The sequence below is a fragment of the Rattus norvegicus genome, chromosome 15, assembly GCF_021556685.1.
Source record: "Rattus norvegicus strain SHRSP/BbbUtx chromosome 15, alternate assembly SHRSP_T2T, whole genome shotgun sequence".
Classification (NCBI taxonomy): Eukaryota; Metazoa; Chordata; class Mammalia; order Rodentia; family Muridae; genus Rattus; species Rattus norvegicus.
This window is the reverse complement of record NC_141548.1, coordinates 54,324,137-54,341,829: the sequence shown is the minus strand read 5'-3', so window position 1 is coordinate 54,341,829 and position 17,693 is coordinate 54,324,137. Positions and strand designations below refer to the sequence as shown.

Below are 17,693 nucleotides of genomic sequence, written 5' to 3'. Positions count from 1 at the left end.
AGCTGTTCCAAGATAGTTTACACCGGAACAACAACTGCTTTTTATTCACTGCACCTCAATTAGGGAGTTGTGTGGCAACCACCAATAAGGACTGGCAAAGAGAGAAAATTACGTTGACTGACGCGTAAAAACTGTAACTAGAAAAGATAGTTGCTGAGCCAGCTTTTGGTGGCGGTAGTTCTAGTGTGCTCTTTCCCCGTGTCTGTGCGTTGGTGATATGGTGAGTCACCAAATATTACTTGGGTTTGAGTCCTCTGCCACCGACCGGCTATGTGACACAGGTAATCAACTCTCCGAACTCCCATTTCCAACACGCAAAGTGGAATGCTGGCCTCCCCAGTTTGACCGGCTGTCTCTGAGAAACAATTATGAAAGGGGGCTGGATCGCGCGCATTAACACGGCAAACTGGTTTCTGCTTTCTTTTCAAACGATTTTGTAAACGATTTTTCAAAGTTGGGTCCGCCTGGCAAGCTGATTTTCAAAAGATCCTTTCCCGTTAAGATCTGTCGGGCTTGGACCGCGCCTCCAGTTTCCACATCAAAAGACTTACTCCACACTTCACTCTGTACATCGACTATCTACCCTCGTCTCCAGAAGGCCAGTAATGGCCCCACCCTGGACCGCCCACCCCGGCCGAGCCCACCTCCCACTGGCCGGGCACGTTTGTTTTTGTTTTGCCGGCCGCGCGGGCCGGTCGAGGGGCGCGCCCTGTCCAGCGTTCTCCCAGAGGCCGCGGCTCCTAGGAGCCGGCCCGCCCCGCCTCGGCTGGCGCCGCCCACGGGGACGACGCGGGCGGAGACAAGCCCGGGCAGGCGCGGCTTCCCGGCGGCTTCCCGCCCGCGCCCTCGCCCTCGCCCGCCGCCGCCGCCACCGCCGCCCCGGTTCCCCACTGACGCCCGCGGCCCGCGAGCCTCGCGGACGTGACGCCGCGGGCGGAAGTGACGTTTTCCCGCGGTTGGCCCGGCGCTCGGTTGCCGGGCGCGTCCGGTTTTCCTCAGGGGACGTTCCCATTATTTTTGTAACGGGAGTCGGGTGAGGACGGGGCGTGCCCGGCGTGCGCGCGCGCCCGCCTCCCCGCGCGTCTCCCTCGCCTGCTCGCGCCGGCCCGCGCAGCGCGTCATGCCGCCCAAAGCCCCGCGCAGAACCGCGGCCGCCGAGCCCCCGCCGCCGCCGCCGCCGCCTCCGGAGGACGACCCCGCGCAGGACAGTGACCCCGAAGAGCTGCCCCTGATCAGGTGAGGAGCGCGGCCGCCGCGGGCCGGAGAGAAGGGAAGGGAAGGGCGCGGGGACGCGGGGCGCATCTTGGCGGGGACGCCGGGCGCATCTCGGCGGGGCCGGGCAAGCGATAGGAGCGGCGCCCGGGGTCCCCGGGGTCCCCTCGGTCCCCCACCTCCGCGGGACGGCGGCGGCGCGGTGACACGGTCCTGGGCTCGCGGGCGACGGGGAGGGCATCCCGAAGGGGTCTGGACTGCGGCTTGACAGGTGTCGGGCGGGTGGGGCTCCTGCTCCCGAGCGAAGTGACAGGTGCAGGCTCTACTCCAGCGACGCCCAGGCGCGGAGCCGGCGGGTCCTGGAGAGCCCCGGTCAGACGCAAAAACAATTGAAATAAATATTAAAACAAAAAAAAAAAAGTCGACCGATGTTTGTCTTCTTTCTTCCTCCTTTTTTTTTCTTCCGTGGAGATCCGGAGCACCCCCGGGGTGGGTTGACTTTCTGTTTTGCAGTCCGGCGATGCAACAGTTGGGAGCCTTTCCCACTGAGTTTGCGCTGCATTGGCAGCTTGGTCCTGGGAGAGGCCAAGAAAAGCCTTGTAGGCGAAGCGCAGGGTCGTGGGTGTCAATTGCTCACGGGGTCCTCAGCTCCCGGGCTTTGTGGGGGTTTCTTTAGAACAATGCTTTGAGGCCCCGGGGATTTAAAGCCATCTGTGGAGACTGGTGGAGCATAGAAGAACTGGTATGTGGGCAAAAGTTTCAGGAGACATTTAAATGCAAGGGCTTGAAAGTTTCTAAACTTTGTTCCCTTTTTTTCAGGGTAGAGCTCTTCTTGCGTGCTGATTGGCCCGCAGCATGCTTCATTATTTCTTGCCTTTTGCCTTTGAGCAAAAGGTGCCTGTCCCCACCCCCCATCCCACTCCCCTTTTTGTTCTTTGGTACTATGTTGTCTCAAAGAACCTTTCTCTCCATTTATTAAATGGAATCTAAACTTAAGTTCATGTGGATCCAATAAGAACAACGGAGAGATATTTATTGTATTTCAACATTTTATTTTTCTTGACTGTGCTACTGTTTGATTAAGTAACAGAAATTGAAACAATATGATTGTTGTTATCGCCAACAGTAGTTTTATTTTGAGAGTATAGATCCATTGTATTGTAGTATGGGAATTGTTTTGTCTCTCACCATCCTTCCATTTCTAGCCCATCATTAAGTCCCTGACTTTATTTTTTTTAAGTACTCTGACTCTGTAACCCAGGCTTGCCCTGAGCTTTCTATTCTGCCTCAGCTTCCCAAGTTCTGGAATTGTAGGCACTCAGCACCCTGATGCACAATCAAGCTCCTTTCTTCCCATTGAGCATCAAGTCTCCTTGTGTGACCCAGACTCTTAACCGAGTTAAGGTCAAATCCTAAAGGACTGAAATGATTTTGGAAATTGCTTGTCTAAGTCTATTAAAATTCATATTAAATGGATTTTCTTGTGGATCAAATAAAAATCATGTTCTTAGAAAATAAATATAGAATAAAAACTATGTTTGGAGACTGTTCCAGGGAAAGAGTTTGCTTTTGTTTCCAATTAAACTCTGATGTATCCAGTGTGTGGAGGTTTCCCTTTTAGAAAAAGCAGTATCCTGTATTCTAAAGATTCCATGCCATCTACACAGCTTTGGACGTATTGTTGATTACTATAGAGTGAACATACACATTGACGTTCTGGCCATTGCTTGGGGAGAGACAGACCCAATTTCTTTCTCTTGAATATACTTTTAACTTTGGGGAATTCTCAAAAGTTCTCCGTTGAGCTTAAACTATACCAGACATAGTTTCATCTTGGTTACTCATTACCACAGAGGTTCTCAAAAGCACTTACAGTTGATATCTGAATTACCCATAGTTACATGTGTTTCATCATAGGAATTTGCTACCTTTTCTGAACTGTGCCATTAACTTAATTTTGTGTGATCACTGCAGAATGCACTTAAACCCCAGTGATATATAGATCATTCACTGTTGCTGTCTTGCTGCAATCAAGAGAGGCTGTAAACACTATATATACAAGGCTGCTGCCAGTGTAACAAAACATACTGTTGTGCAGTAAACTTTAGTTTTTAATGATAGAAATACGCTGTAAAACAATGATAAAGCTATAGTTTAGTAGACATACAAGCCAGTAACGTAATCACTTCCAGTACTGTATCCTGAATGTCCTTGTATATATTATTCTTTCCTACAAGTGGCAGGGTAGTAGACTTGTTTGCAGCAGCAAAGTGACTGCACAAGTAGCAAATGGATTGTGCCACAATGTTAAGCTGGTTAAGATGGCCTCTAAGTGATGTTTCTATGCCATTATAATCTTACAGGACTATTGTTGCAAACTGCCTTATTGACCGAAACGTCATGTAGCGCATGACTGTTCTTAGCAAGGATAAGAGGACTGCCTCAGACTAAAGCTTAGAAAATAGCTTAGGGATGGATTCAGCCCAGTCCACTTCGAATAAGTCTACTTTGACAGCTGAGGTGTTATTTATTTTATACTATCTGCTGCCTAAGTAGTGTGGGTGAAATGGAAGCTGAGACTCGGAGACTGAAGCACTTTGATTATTGAAATATGCAGACACTAATTATGCTTTGAAGAAGGAATTGCACAGCTAGAAAAGTAGTCAGGAGCACAGCTGATGGAGTTAAGACCCATGGTTCATACCTGACTGCTTTAATTTCTCTCATGTGGTAGATGTGGGAGTACTTACCAAGTAGGGCTGATGTGGGGATTCAGTAAAACCATGCATAAGATATTTTGTGTAGGATAATAGTAAATTTTCAAGAGTTAAGTTGCTCTTCATAGTGTTGTTATTATATGTCAAAGTGAAAGGAATTAGCTATTAAGGGCTTATGGTTAAAAAGGTCAGAGAGATAGGACAGAACTATGTGGTGCAATCATTTGTATAAAGTTAATCATCATCTAAGAAATAGGAGAAGGTGGAGAGAATGTATGGATTGTGTGTGTGGTTTTTTCCTTTTTTTTTTTTTTTTTTTTGCTGTGACAGTTGTTCTGTCTTCCCAGCATGCTTTAGCTAGTGCCCTTGCTTTGTCTCAACGCTGTCTCGCTGCTGCTCTGGATGTATGTGGTTCCCCATGCTAGCAGCTGTTCTTTACTTTGTCTCATTTTGGAAAGCCCACAAAAAAGATAAGCATATGTTTAAATGATGTGTAATGGTTCTCAAAGATAAAGTTAGACTGTAAAGCACTTAGAGATGTTCTCTTTCAAAACTGTGCTGATATAGGCAAACTATAGAAACAAGTTTGACTGTAAATGTATCAATTTTGTAACTTTTTAATTTGTAGGCTTGAGTTTGAAAAAATTGAAGAACCTGAATTTATTGCATTATGTCAGAAGTTAAAGGTGCCCGATCATGTCAGAGAGAGAGCTTGGCTAACGTGGGAGAAAGTTTCATCTGTGGATGGAATCCTGGTAAGGATGTCTTTAAAGTTTTATTGTCAGTTCTGTACCGATGACATTTTTTTCTCTGTTCATCTCCTCCCCCACTCTTCTTTCCCATCCTTCTATCTTCCATTTGCTGGTTCCCTTTCACGTCCAGATGGCTGCTCCTGCATTTGTGTCACATCTGTGCTATTATTCTTTCCCCTACACTTTGAAGGTCTTTTCCTCTCCTCTCATCTCCGCCTTCCAACTTTCATAACCACACACACACACACACACACACACACACACACACACACACACTTAAATTTAGCATCTTCAATAGGTGAGAGATACTTGTCTTTTTTTAGTCTGGCTTATTTTGATTAATACAACCTATGACCTCCAGTTACATTCATTTTTGTACAGATAACATGATTTCATTTTTCTTTGTGGTTGAATAAATTCTTTGTGTGTGTGTGTGTGCGTGTGCGTGTGTGTGTGTGTGTGTGTGTGTGTGTACTGGATTTTTTTTATCTGTGCATGGGGCATCTACACTTGTTCTATTTCGTAGCTACTGTGAGTAGTATGACAGGAAACATGGATGCATGAGTAGTACCTCTTTGGTGTCGGAGTAGTAGTTTTATGTAACCTCACACTGACTTGCATAGTGGTTGCACTACTCTACCTTACTACCAGCAGTATGTTAGGCTCTTCTTTCCCCACATCTTTACTAGCTAACATTTGTTGTTTTGATGTTAGCCTTGCTTGGGCAAAATGGAATCTCAAAGCAGTTTTACATTGCATTTCTCCATTTCAAATTTTTAATGCTCAGATGTATATTTTTTTCTGAGAACTGTGTGTTTAGTTGGTTCATTGGCCTAATTTTTGAGTGAATGATTTTCTTTAATAATATTTAAAATTTGAGGTTCTTCATCAGTTTTAGATATTAATACCATCTGATGTGTTAGTAAATATTTTTCCTGGTCTGTCTTGAAACTCACTATGGAGACCAGACTGGCTTCTAACTTACAGAACTGCATGCCTCTGCCTCCCAAGGTGCTTGGTATTAAAGGTGTGTACCACTACACTCAGCCCTGTATTATTTTTAATGTCTGTCTGTCTGTCTGTCTGTCTGTCTGTCTAATCTATCTATCTATCTATCTATCTATCTATCTATCTATCTATCTATCTAATGTGTGTGCATACATGTTCTCATGCACAGTGCATGTGTTATGGTCAGAGGAACTCTTTCAGGAGTCAGTTCTTCTGCCATATGGGTTCTAGAATTGAACCTAGGTTATTGGGCTTAACAAGTTCCTTTACCCATTAAAGTCACACTGGCCTGGTATTGGGCAAAAGATATGGATTGAGTTATACATCTCTTGCAGGTAGATGCTGAGTTACCTCAGCATTATTTGAAGAGACTTTGTTCTCTGAGTGTCAACAACTTGGTGGCTATCAATGTATAGGTTTAATTCTGAAATCTCTTTGTTCGTCTGTGTATTTTTTATGCCAGTATCATAAAAGTTTTGTTACTATGGTTTTACAGTATACTTTGAAATCGACTATTCTGATCACCTGCTTAGGATTGCTTTCGTTATTCAGGATGTTTTGTCATCTCTTTTTTTTTTTTTTTCCGGAGCTGGGGACCGAACCCAGGGCCTTGCGCTTGCTAGGCAAGCGCTCTACCACTGAGCTAAATCCCCAACCCGATGTTTTGTCATCTCATACTCTAGTTTCATTTCTATTGTGATAACATATCCTGACAAAAACTACTTAGGAGAGAGAGCTTTATTTTAAGTCAGAATTCCAGATTATACTCTGTAATGATAGGGAAGTCAAAGAGGCAGAAGCGTAAAACAACTAGTCACATCACATCTGCAGTAAAGAGCAGAGAGGGATACATGCATGCATGCATGCCCGGTACTCATAGAACTTTCTCCATTCCTACTTCTGTAGTTCAGAGGCAAAACCCCTAGAATGGTGCTGCCTACTCTCATGCTGGGTCTCCCCAACAATTAAGGCAGTCAAGACAGTTTGCCACAGCTATGTCCAAGACCAACCTGATCTCTATAACTTCTGCAGACTCCCTTCCCAGGGATGCTAGCTACACTGTGTCAAGTTGGCAATTCAAGCTAATATTACAAGCTGACATCATCCTAGCTCTGTCAAGAATGTCACAAGAAATAGGGCTGACATTGTATTAATTCCATAGATATTTTCGGTAATGTAACTATTTTTACAGTATTAATTCTGCTAATCCAAGAACATAAGACTTTTTTGTTTATTGTTTGTTTTTTTAATTTTCTACTATCCTCTTAATCTTCCTTAAAGGTTTTAAAGTTTTCATTGTAATGGTCTTTTACTACTTTGGTTATGTTGATTCCCAGGTATTTTCTTTTTTGAAGCTAATATTTTTGTCTTGTTTGTTTAAAACAAGATCTTGCTTTGTAATTCTAAATGGTCTAGAACTCATTATGTAGACCAAGCAGCCTTGAATCACAGAGATCCTGCCTCTGCCTTCTAAGTGCTGGGATTTATGGTATGTGCCACCATGTTCTTGAAGCTGTTAGCAATGGGATCTTTTCCTACTGATTTTTTTTTCTTGGCAGGTTAGTTATTGGTATGTAGAAAGGTACTTATTTTTGTCTGTTGACATTATATTCTGCTGTGTTGAAAGTATTGATCACATCTAAGAGTTTTCTACTGGAGTCCTTAAAATACAGGATCATGCCTCTGACAAATAGAGATACTTTCTTTCCCTTCCATTTGTATCCCTTTCATTTCTCTAGTTTTGCTGCTCTAGCTAGGACGTCATACATTATATGAAATAGGAGCAGTTAGAATGAGTTTTAGAGGAAATATTTTCAGTCATTTTACAATTAGAACAATGTTTGCTGTAGGTTTGTTGTATGTAGCTCTTATTGTGTTCAGGTGTTTCTTATATTTCTACTTTCTCCAGGGTCGCCCCCCCTCCCCGTGTGTGTGTGTGTGTGTGTGTGTGTGTGTGTGTGTGTGTGTGTGTGTTCATGTGTGTGCAGGTGCATGTGTATGCTTCCAGTGTGTCCTTCTTTACCTGCCTCTACCCTTCCTCTTTTTTTTCTCTCTTCACAGGGTTGGTGGTAGGTCTTTTTAAGGTCTGGTAGAGTGGCAGTGAGTCCATTTGGCCACGGCTTCTCCTTGTGGAGACTTTATACTGCCTTAATCTCATTGCTTTCTAGAATCTGTTTTTCTTACTTATATCCTTTTTATTTAATTTTATTGTTCAATTTTATATAACTCTAGGAATTTATCCACATCTTCTGGATTTTCTAGAGGTTTGAAGGAGGAATGTAAGCTTTTGAAGCTGTTTTCTTTCTGGATTTCATCAGAGCCTGTTTTAATGTCCTTTACATTTTTAATTTTTAATTTGGTTTTCTATCTTTTTTATTAGTTTGTCTAAGAGTTTTTGAGTTTTCTTTTTTTTTCTGTGATAGGGTCTCATAAAGCTCAGAGTGACTTTGAACTATTATGTAATAGCCACAGGTGACCTTGAGTGTCTGAGCAGTCTCCTGAGTGAATTGCAGGGTGTGTCCCCAAGCTCAGAGGTTTATCCAGTGCTGGGCTCAAGTTCTGGGCCTCATGCATGTTTTATCATGATAATTTTCTTAGGTTATTAAATTATATAAATATATAAACTTTCTAGTTTCTAGTGGTAATTTAACAACCACTGGAGTTTTAAAAAATTCATTGTTGGGGGTTGGGGATTTAGCTCAGTGGTAGAGCGCTTGCCTAGCAAGCGCAAGGCCCTGGGTTCGGTCCCCAGCTCCGAAAAAAAGATAAAAGAAAAAAATTAATTGTTGGATATGTAGTTTTTTTTTCAACTAACTCATATATGTTGATATATCTTCATAAAAATAATTTCTGCATGATCAAGTTATTGATAATTGTAAAAATTAAATTAATAGCTCTCTGATATCTTTTGAATAAATTCTCACAAACTAATTTACTGAGTCAAAATCTACAAACTTTTAAGACTATTCAATACTTTATGTCTTTTTATTTGATTATTAAAGAGAAAGTCTCTTTAGTTTGGAGTTTAGATTTTTTTTAAAAAGTAGTATATTTAAAGTCTCTAGGTTGCCCTTCGAATGGTCCTTGTTTAGCATTAAAACAAATAGAGGCAGGCATGGTGGCAGATGGGGGTGCAGCAGTGAACAGTGACCAACTGCTGCTCGTATTGAGAATCTCCTCCTACGTCCAGTGGCTCACAACCACCTATAACTCCAGATCCAGAGAACTAAAGTCCACTGGCAACTAGACTCATGTATTCCCCTAAACAGACACACATGCACGCTGGAGAGATGGCACAGCACTTAAGAGCCCTGGCTTTTGTTCTAGAGAACCTGGGTTCAATTCTTAGCACCCACATGGTGGCTCACAACCTTCGATAACTCTAGTTCCAGGGAATCTGTTGTCCTCTTCTGGTCTCTGTGGGCACCAGAGATTCCCTGGTGCACAGATATGCATGCAAGCAAAGCACCTATACACATAAACTAAAAATAAATAAAAAATAATGGTGATGATGATGATGTCTTCAAAAAAGTAAAATTGATGCAAATAGTAATGTCCCTGGGGATGCCAGGGACAAGACCCCTCCTTTCTTAGAAGTCTGGATGAATCACTTCTATAAACTTGACTGCAAACTACAGAATTTAAGGTAGAAAATTTGAAGATCAAGATTAATAACATGAACCTGAACAATACAATTTGGTAATATATACCAACCAATAGTCAACAAACTCTACTTAGAAAATTTCTTTGGGGAGAGGGGCTAGGGAGATAATTCAGTGGACCATAGTGCTTGCTGCCCAAACATGAGGATCTGAATTTGAATTCCCAATACTACTGAAAGAAATCTAGGTGTTCCCATTTGCACTTTTTTTTTAGATGTATTTATTTCTTTTATGTATATGAACACCCTGTCACTGTCTTCAGATACACCAGAAAAGGGCATCTGATCCCCATTAAAGATGGTTGTGAGCCACCATGTGGTTGCTGGGAATTGAACTCAGGATTTCTGGAAGAGCAGTCAGTGTTCTTAACCTCTGAGCCATCTCTCAAGCCCTGGCTATTTGCACTTGTAACCTTAACACACACACACACACACACACGCACACACACACTCTCTCTCTCTCCCCCCCTCGTTTTCTGTGTGTGTGTGCATGTCTCTCTCCGCATGTCTGTGTGTGTGCATGTGTGTGTGCATGTTTTTCTGTGTGTGTGTGTGTCTGTCCATATGTATGTGTGTGGGTGCACACATGTGTGAGTGGCATAGATAGATGGAGGATTGCTAGGGTTGCTGACTGCCAGTGCAGCTCGAGGCTTAAAGAGAGGCCTTGTCTCCAGGGAATAAGGTAAAAAATGATAGAGCATGACACCTGATTTTTTTTTCTGGTCTCTGCATGTAGTTACTTGCACACATATGTGTGTAAACCATACATATACATTGAAAAAATTAATAACAAAGAAAGGCCAGTGATATGGGTGAGCTGGTAAAGGGGCTGCACAAGCCTGATGACCTGAGTTAGTTCCTGAGAACTCACGTAAACATGGAAGGAAAGATGTGTCTTCACAATGTTGTTTCCTGCCTTCATACATGCACCGTGACATGTACACATCCCTATACACACATGGTGTCCATACACACATAATACACATATTGATAAGCCTTAAATTTTTTAAGTTAAACTAGAAACTTCCTTTGTTTATACCACCCAGGTACTTGGGTTGTAAGACAAGCTATTATTCCTTAAAAAAAATAAAAATAAAAATAAAAAAGTGGTTTATGTGGATAACGTGGCTCTGGGTAAGGGTGGCAGTGCATGTGTTATGATGTGCATTTGGAAAGTCTGAGGACAATTTGGAAGTTCTCTACCACCTTCTTCCCTCCCTCTACCACATGGGCCTTGCTGGGGATTGAATTCAGAATGTCAGGCTTGTGACAAGTACTTTGATTATACTGAGGCACCTTGCTGGCCAGTCTTTGTTTTGCAATTGCCATTATATTCGTTATATATGGTAATGAGTTTCATAAAGATAATTTATTTCAAGTGTATCATATGTTTTGCGACTGTTCAACACTCACTATTCTCTTCCTCCCTCTACCTGCTCCCCTCTTGCATTAATCTCTTTTACTGTGCTAGTCAGCTTCTGATTTCTCATTAAGTATATATAAATAAGTAGCTTTCTGTGTGTGTATGTAAAATCTAGGATCCATAAGTGAAGGAAAATTAAGATGTTTATATTTCTGAATCTGGCTTAATTTTCTTAACCTGATGACTCAGTTTCTAAACAACGTGATTTTGTGCATATATACATACCATTTCTCTCTCCATTTATCTGTTGACAGACACATAGGCTGATAACACACTATGGCCACTGTGACCAGTCTTCAGTAGGCATGGATGGCCAAGGGTATCTGTAATGTGTTGACTTTGTGTCCTTTGGGTGTATGTCTAGGAGTGGTATAGCTGGATGTGTCATATGGTAAGGCTAGCTGGACCAGTTCAGATTCTCATCAACAGTGTATTACGGTTCCATTAGTAGCAGAAACCATTTGGACTGTAGAATTAAATATGTACAAATAAATGTGACTGCTTTCTTGCCTTACCACTTTCTCTTCCCTGCTTCCTTCCTACCTTTCCTTAGAACTAGCATAATTTAAAATATTACTTCTTAGTGGAGGTCATGATAGGAATTAGAATATATGAATTCATTCCTGGTTGTGTGGGCAAGGAAGACAACAGAGGACTTTCTGTTACTTTTAGGACTTGATAAATTTCTGGAGGGTGTGGAAGATTATTCTTTTGTCCTGCTGTAATTCAACAGACCCTTTCTTTACAATATTTGAGTGTTTAATATTGAGGGTTGGCCTAAGAATAATGGAATGTGTTCAGAGAAGCAAATGCAAAGACAGAATGAACCTGTTTGCAAAGCAGCTGTTGTAGTCCCAGTTGTCTGTTCCCTGAAACAAGAGGAATGTAGTGACTTGGGGTACCCTTTTGGGCATTTGAAAGTGAACAGTGTTTATTGAGAGAGGATGGGTTAAGATTTCTAGTCAGAATGAACTGTTTCAAGTCTGAAATAAACCATGTGCTGACTCCACACTCTTGAACAAACTACCTTAAATCTCTAGTCCTTGGTTATCTCATTCATAAAATGCGCTATCAGTAATTTCCAGATCTTGGAATCATTGTAAATATCAAATAAGTTAACACATATTAAGTATATACAAGATAATCTACTGAGTCAAACTCTATGTATTTTGTCCTTCAAAAAAAAAAAAAAAACAACCAAACAACAACAACAACAAACCAGAAACCAAAAACCAAATTCCATCTTGTCCTGAAAGGCTACCTTGTGGGCACGACAGCCAATACAGTCATGATCTCACAGTGGCAGCAGCTGTCACCAGTGTGCCTGCACAGGACTGGGCTTGTCAACAGTCAGTCATAGATCAGTGAGAGGCCCATTTGGCCTTACCCCTCCCTGCTGAAATGTGAGCTACTGATAGATTTGGGGGAGGGGCAGACATTGTCTATACCCCTGGTGAGTTCACCGCGCTCCAGTAAACTAGCAAACTCATGTTGCACTGGCATCCCTTGTTAAACTCTGGGTTACAAAACTAAACAGAAAGGCCTGAGTGTGAGAAAGGGACTGGCCAGGAGGGAGTGTGTACTGGAGGTGGGTGGGTGGGGTGTGAGAAAGCCAGGGTGAGTGTGGTTAAGAGTGCACTACATGCATGTATAAAATGAATGAATGAATTATAGGAATGAATTCAGTCAAACATTCCGCTTTATTTTGCTCTTGATTTAGTACTTAAAGACAAACCATCTTGGTGGCTCAGTGAGTAAACCGTTTGCTATACAAGTCTGAGAATTCAGTTGTTTCCTTTATACCTACCTACCTACCTACCTACCTACCTACCTACCTACCTACCTACCTACCTAAACTGACACAGCTGCAATCCTTGTCTGTAATCCCAAAGCTGAAAGACAGAAAACAGATGAATCCTGGGGAACTTGGTAGTCAGCTAGCTTAACCTAAGCTCCAGGCTCGGTGGGAGAACTTGTCTCAGAAGAGAAAGGTTGAGAGTGATAGAGGAAGATATCTGGTGTCCATCTCTGACCTTCACACATACGTACATGGATGAGGACATACGCACGTGTTCACTCATGTAGGCACCACACACCTGGTTAAAAAGAGACAAAGCAGCTTCAGTTTGGTTTAGATTATATGTTCAAGAGTTCACTGTCTTTGCCAGCTTCAGACTTATATAGTATGTTTCTTAAATTTTGACTTGAAAGTCAGAATCCGTCCTTGGTTTATACTGCTGCTGACAGTGTTAGCAGGTACATCTATCTTAGAGCCCTTGGGTGGCCAAGTCCATTTTGAGTTAAGCAGAATTTTTAGGAGTTTTTCTCTTTCATCTGAATGTCTTCAGATTTTAGCAGCAGGCTTCAGCTATTCAGTGAACTCTCTTGTAGCCATCTTGCAGGCTCTGTTTGGTTTGTTAATAGTCCAGCAATGGCTGGCTCTCAGGAATGGCGGAGAATCGGGAGCTGTTTAGTCCCTGAGGCTACATTTTTCAGATGGCTCAGATGACTTTGGGATGTGGAAGCTCTAATACCATCCAAAAAACGCCTTGGCAACAGGAGAAATGAACTTGCCAGGACAAATGAGGGCACATGGGCAAAACCCAAAAACTTACTCTTCCATATCCTTTTATGTGGGCTGCCACTAGAACGTGTGACCCAGGTTTAGGTTGGGTCCTCCCATCTCAAATGATCCAATCCAAAACAAACAAACAAACAAACAAACAAACAAACAAACAAACAAGCAAACCCTCGGAGGTGTGCCCGGCTGTTTGTGGTTTCGTGGTTGCTGTTTACTTTACTTTTCCAGGACAGGGTCTCTGTGCAGCTCTGGCTGTCCTGGGACTTGCTCTTTAGACCAGGCTGGCCTTGAACTCACAGAGGTCTGCCTGCCTCTGGCTCTACCTCTCAAGTGCTAGGATCAAAGGCATGCATCACCACACACAGCATGCTTTTGTTTTAATGGATTCAGGTTGTAGTCAGGTTGACTACTAAAATTATCCACCACACCCTTCTTAAGCTTTATAGTTTTAGTTTGGGGGTTAGAATAAGAGACATATGCCTATTTTTCCAGTTGAACAAAATCAGTATATGGCTATTAATTACCCTACTTTTAATTTCATGTCTCACAGAATAGGGGCTCATAAGAAGATTAAGAGAGAGATGATGGAACAGTATGTTGGATTTTATAACATATTTATTATGTTCATTGTTTTATATGTATATAACTCAATGGCTCTCCTACACAATTATCATGTATTAAATATCAGATGTGGATCACCATAAGGTATAATAATAATGAAAATAATGCCAAGTATTATGAGAATTACTAAAATGTGACCGAAAAATGAAACTGGATATAGAAGCATTCACTTGTAATCCCGACGTTCAGGCTGAGGCAGGAGAGTCACAAGTCTAAGGTCAGTTACTCTTTTATTGCTGTGATAAGACACTATAACCAAGGCAACTTATACAAGAAAGTCTACTGGGGGCTTAAAGTCCACAACCATTGTGGTGGGGAACATGGCAGCAGGCAAACAGACATGACACTAGAGCATGTAGAGAGCTCACATCTTAAGACACAAGCACAAAACAAAGATAGTGTCTACACTGTGTACACTGTGTCTACACTGGAGGATAAGAGTCATTTTAAACCTCCAAGCCTGCCCACAGTGACATACCTTGTCCCAACAAAGCCAAACCTCCTGATCCTTCCCAAGCAGTTCTAACTGGGAACAAAGTTATTCAAATGGGTGAGTCTGTGGGTCTCATTCCTATTCAGACTTCATAGTGAAACTGTCACAAAAAAAGAAAACCAAACCAGTCAAAAGGAATCACAAAGCAAGCACATTCTGTTGGAGGTGCCAGGAGGCTTGCTGTAGAGAGGGTTGCCACAGTTACAACGTCTTTATAGGTAGGCCTGTAGAAATTTATTTTGGCTCATGGTTCAAGAGAGAAGTCTGAAACCTCTGTGTTTTAGCATGATGAAAAGGTAGGGGAAGCTTGGGTAGGCAGAAGAGACTCTGAGAAATAGCTTCACTCTATAAGAACCCGCTCTTGTGTTCACTCAGACAGACCATTAGTGTAAGAACAGATTCCCATGGTAATGCCATTTATCCCTTTAATGCCATAACCACTTCTTAACATTCCAACCCTAACACTGCCATGATGGCCATCATATTTCAAGAAGAGTTTCAGACAGCATAAATGGCAGTCAAGCTACAGCAACTTTCCTGTACTCGCAGCTCCGTTTAACTGTTCCTTGAAGAGCAACTGCTCTCTTGTTTCTAACTGCTTCCACTGTTGCAGTCATTTCTTAGCAAGTCAATTTGAGCATTTGTATAACTCACATTTAAGATTCCTGTCTTTTAGGGCTCAGAGTCCTTCTATACCTAGTCTCTAGCTTCTTGAGTTATTTAATTATTCCTCAACTTTTTAATTGTTTTACACCAAACAGTAGTTCTGATCCTTATTTTTGTGTCTTATCCTTGTTAAAATTCCTTTCAAAGTAGTGTATTTGTTAGTTGATGAGTTTATAGTAACCCATCTTTATTACTTCTAAGTCCATGGTTTACATGACGGTTTGTTCTTGATGTTAAATGATCTGTTGGTTTTGACAAATGTCAAATGGTATGTGTCTGCGGTTGTAATATATATAGAACACTTCCACTGCTCTACAAATACTCTCTGCCTATTCATCCTGAACCGCCTATTTCTTTTCAACATACTGTTCTCTTTTTTTTTTTTAAAACGTGGCTTTGCATTTTCTAGGGAATAATATAGTAGCTAAGCAGTATGTAATCTTTCAGTTGTGCTCTCTTACATTATAATATGCACTTAAGCTTCTTTCACATCTTTTAATGGTTTGGTGCCTCATTTTCTTTTTAGTGTTGAATAATAATATTCTGTCATCTGTCTGTGCCACAATTTATTTATCCATTCTGCTTTCAAAGGGTATTTTGGTTTCTTCGACATGTTAGCAATTGCGGTAAAGCTGCTGTAAACATAATACATACAAATTTTTGTGTGTATGTGTTTATGCATGCAAGTGCATAGATGTGATGTGTAAACCCACATGTGTTCACATACAGGTATCATTCCTTAGGCTCTGTTTACTTCTTTTTTGAGACTGGCCCAGAATTCACCTATTAGGTTAAGACTGGCCATCCAGGAAGCTCGGGAATCGATGTTTACACCTCCCTGTCTGTCATTTGGGATTACCAGCATGTAGCATCATGCCTGGCTTTTTAATGTGAGTTCTGGAAATCAAATTCAGGCTCTCATGCTTGCATGGCAAGCTATTTCACTTGCTGAGTGATCTTACCACTCCTAGGCTGGCTTCACACTCGCTGTGCAGCCTTAACTCCTGATTCTTCTGTCCCAGTCTTCTGACTGCCAGGGGTTATAACTTGTGCAGATTGTCTGTGTGTGTGTGTGTGTGTGTGTGTGTGTGTGTGTGTGTGTGTGTGTGTGTGTGTCAGAGAGAGACACAGAGAGAAGCTTAGTCCCTTGTAATAAAGACTGTACTGGCTAGAGTTATTTTGGAAGATAGAACCTTGAGAAAATGTTGCTACCAGATTGGTCTATGGGAAAGTCTGTGGTCTATTTTCTTGATTGATAATTGATGTGGGAGGGCCAGCTCAAGGTGGACAGTACTACCACTTGCTTGGTGCTCCCGAGTGCTATAATGAGCAGGCTGAAGCAGAGCAAGACAGTAAGCAGCACTCTTCCAAGGCCTCTGTCAGTTCATACCTCCAGTTTCCTGCCCTGTTTTGGCTTCTGCCCTGATTTCCTTCAGCAGTGGAGTGTGACCTGACAGTTGTAAGCTCAAAGAAACCCTTTCCCCCCAAGTTGTTTAAGGTCATGGTGTTTTACTATAACCATAGAATCCCAACTAAGCAAATACCAAGGACTAGTTGCTGTGTCATATATAAGAGTATGTTTTGCTTTGTAAGAAACTGACAAATTGCTTTTCAGATGGCTTAATTATCTTACACTCCCACGTCTGTTAGTGAATTACTGGACATTGCCAGCATTTTGTGTTGTCAGTGTTATGCATTTTCTTTTTCCATTCTAATAAGTGTGAAGTAGCATATATGTTAGGTGATTTATTTACCATTTGTGTAGCTTTTTGATATGGTACCTATTCAGATCTTTCTCCTATTTTAATAGTTATTTGTTTTATTATTGAAATTAAAGCATTCTTTGCATTTTTTGGGTAACAATTCTTTATCAGCTATGTTGCTTACAAATATTTACCCCCCAGTTTGTGGCTTATGTTCGTATTCTCTTGACAGTGACATTACAGAACCAACTTGTAATTTCAGTGCTGAACTGAAGGGCCTGCCCTCCCCCTGTGTGCGTGTGTGTGTGTGTGTGTGTGTGTGTGTGTGTGTGTGTATTATTGGAGATCGAACCCAAAGTTTTGTGACTGTGGAAAGACACTGTACTAGCACTGTGCTAGATCTCTAGCCTTGTTGCATTACATTTTACTTCTCATTTTCTTACCCATTTTCAATTAATTTTGTGTGGTGTGGAAGGGTTGAATCTATAACATTTTTTTCTTTTTGTGAAGATGTATAATTTCTAGCCCTAATTGCTGGGAAGGTATCTTTTCCCATAGTATTGTTCTTTGCTCCTTTAGCAAAGACTATTATACTAGGTTGCAGTTGTGTATTTCTGTTTCTGGCCTCTCTGTTCCCTACTGTCTCTTTATGTCTCAGCCTCTCTTATTACTGTGAAGAGACACAGTGACCATGGCAACTCTTAAAAGAAAAAACATTTAATAGGGGGGGTTAGTTACAGTTTCAGAAGTTTAGTCTGTTACATCACGGTGGAGAGTATGGAAGCATGCAGACAGACAGAGTGTGGAGAAGTAAGAGAGAGAGTTCTGTGTCTGGAAACATAGGCAGAAGAGATAG

General features: G+C 41.7%; 1 protein-coding gene across 4 annotated transcripts in view; it reads left to right on the top strand.

Moving 5' to 3' along the window:
- The first annotated feature begins 944 nt into the window (after nucleotides 1–944).
- Nucleotides 945–17,693, top strand: part of Rb1 (RB transcriptional corepressor 1) — a 131,528-nt gene continuing 114,779 nt past the window's right edge. For 2 of the 4 annotated variants that reach the window (NM_017045.2, XM_087584956.1), the window contains 2 exon segments: nucleotides 945–1,236; nucleotides 4,558–4,684. In NM_017045.2, coding sequence (NP_058741.2) covers nucleotides 1,121–1,236; nucleotides 4,558–4,684 — 243 coding nt within the window. In that variant the 5' untranslated portion in view covers nucleotides 945–1,120. 4 annotated transcript variants of the gene reach the window in all.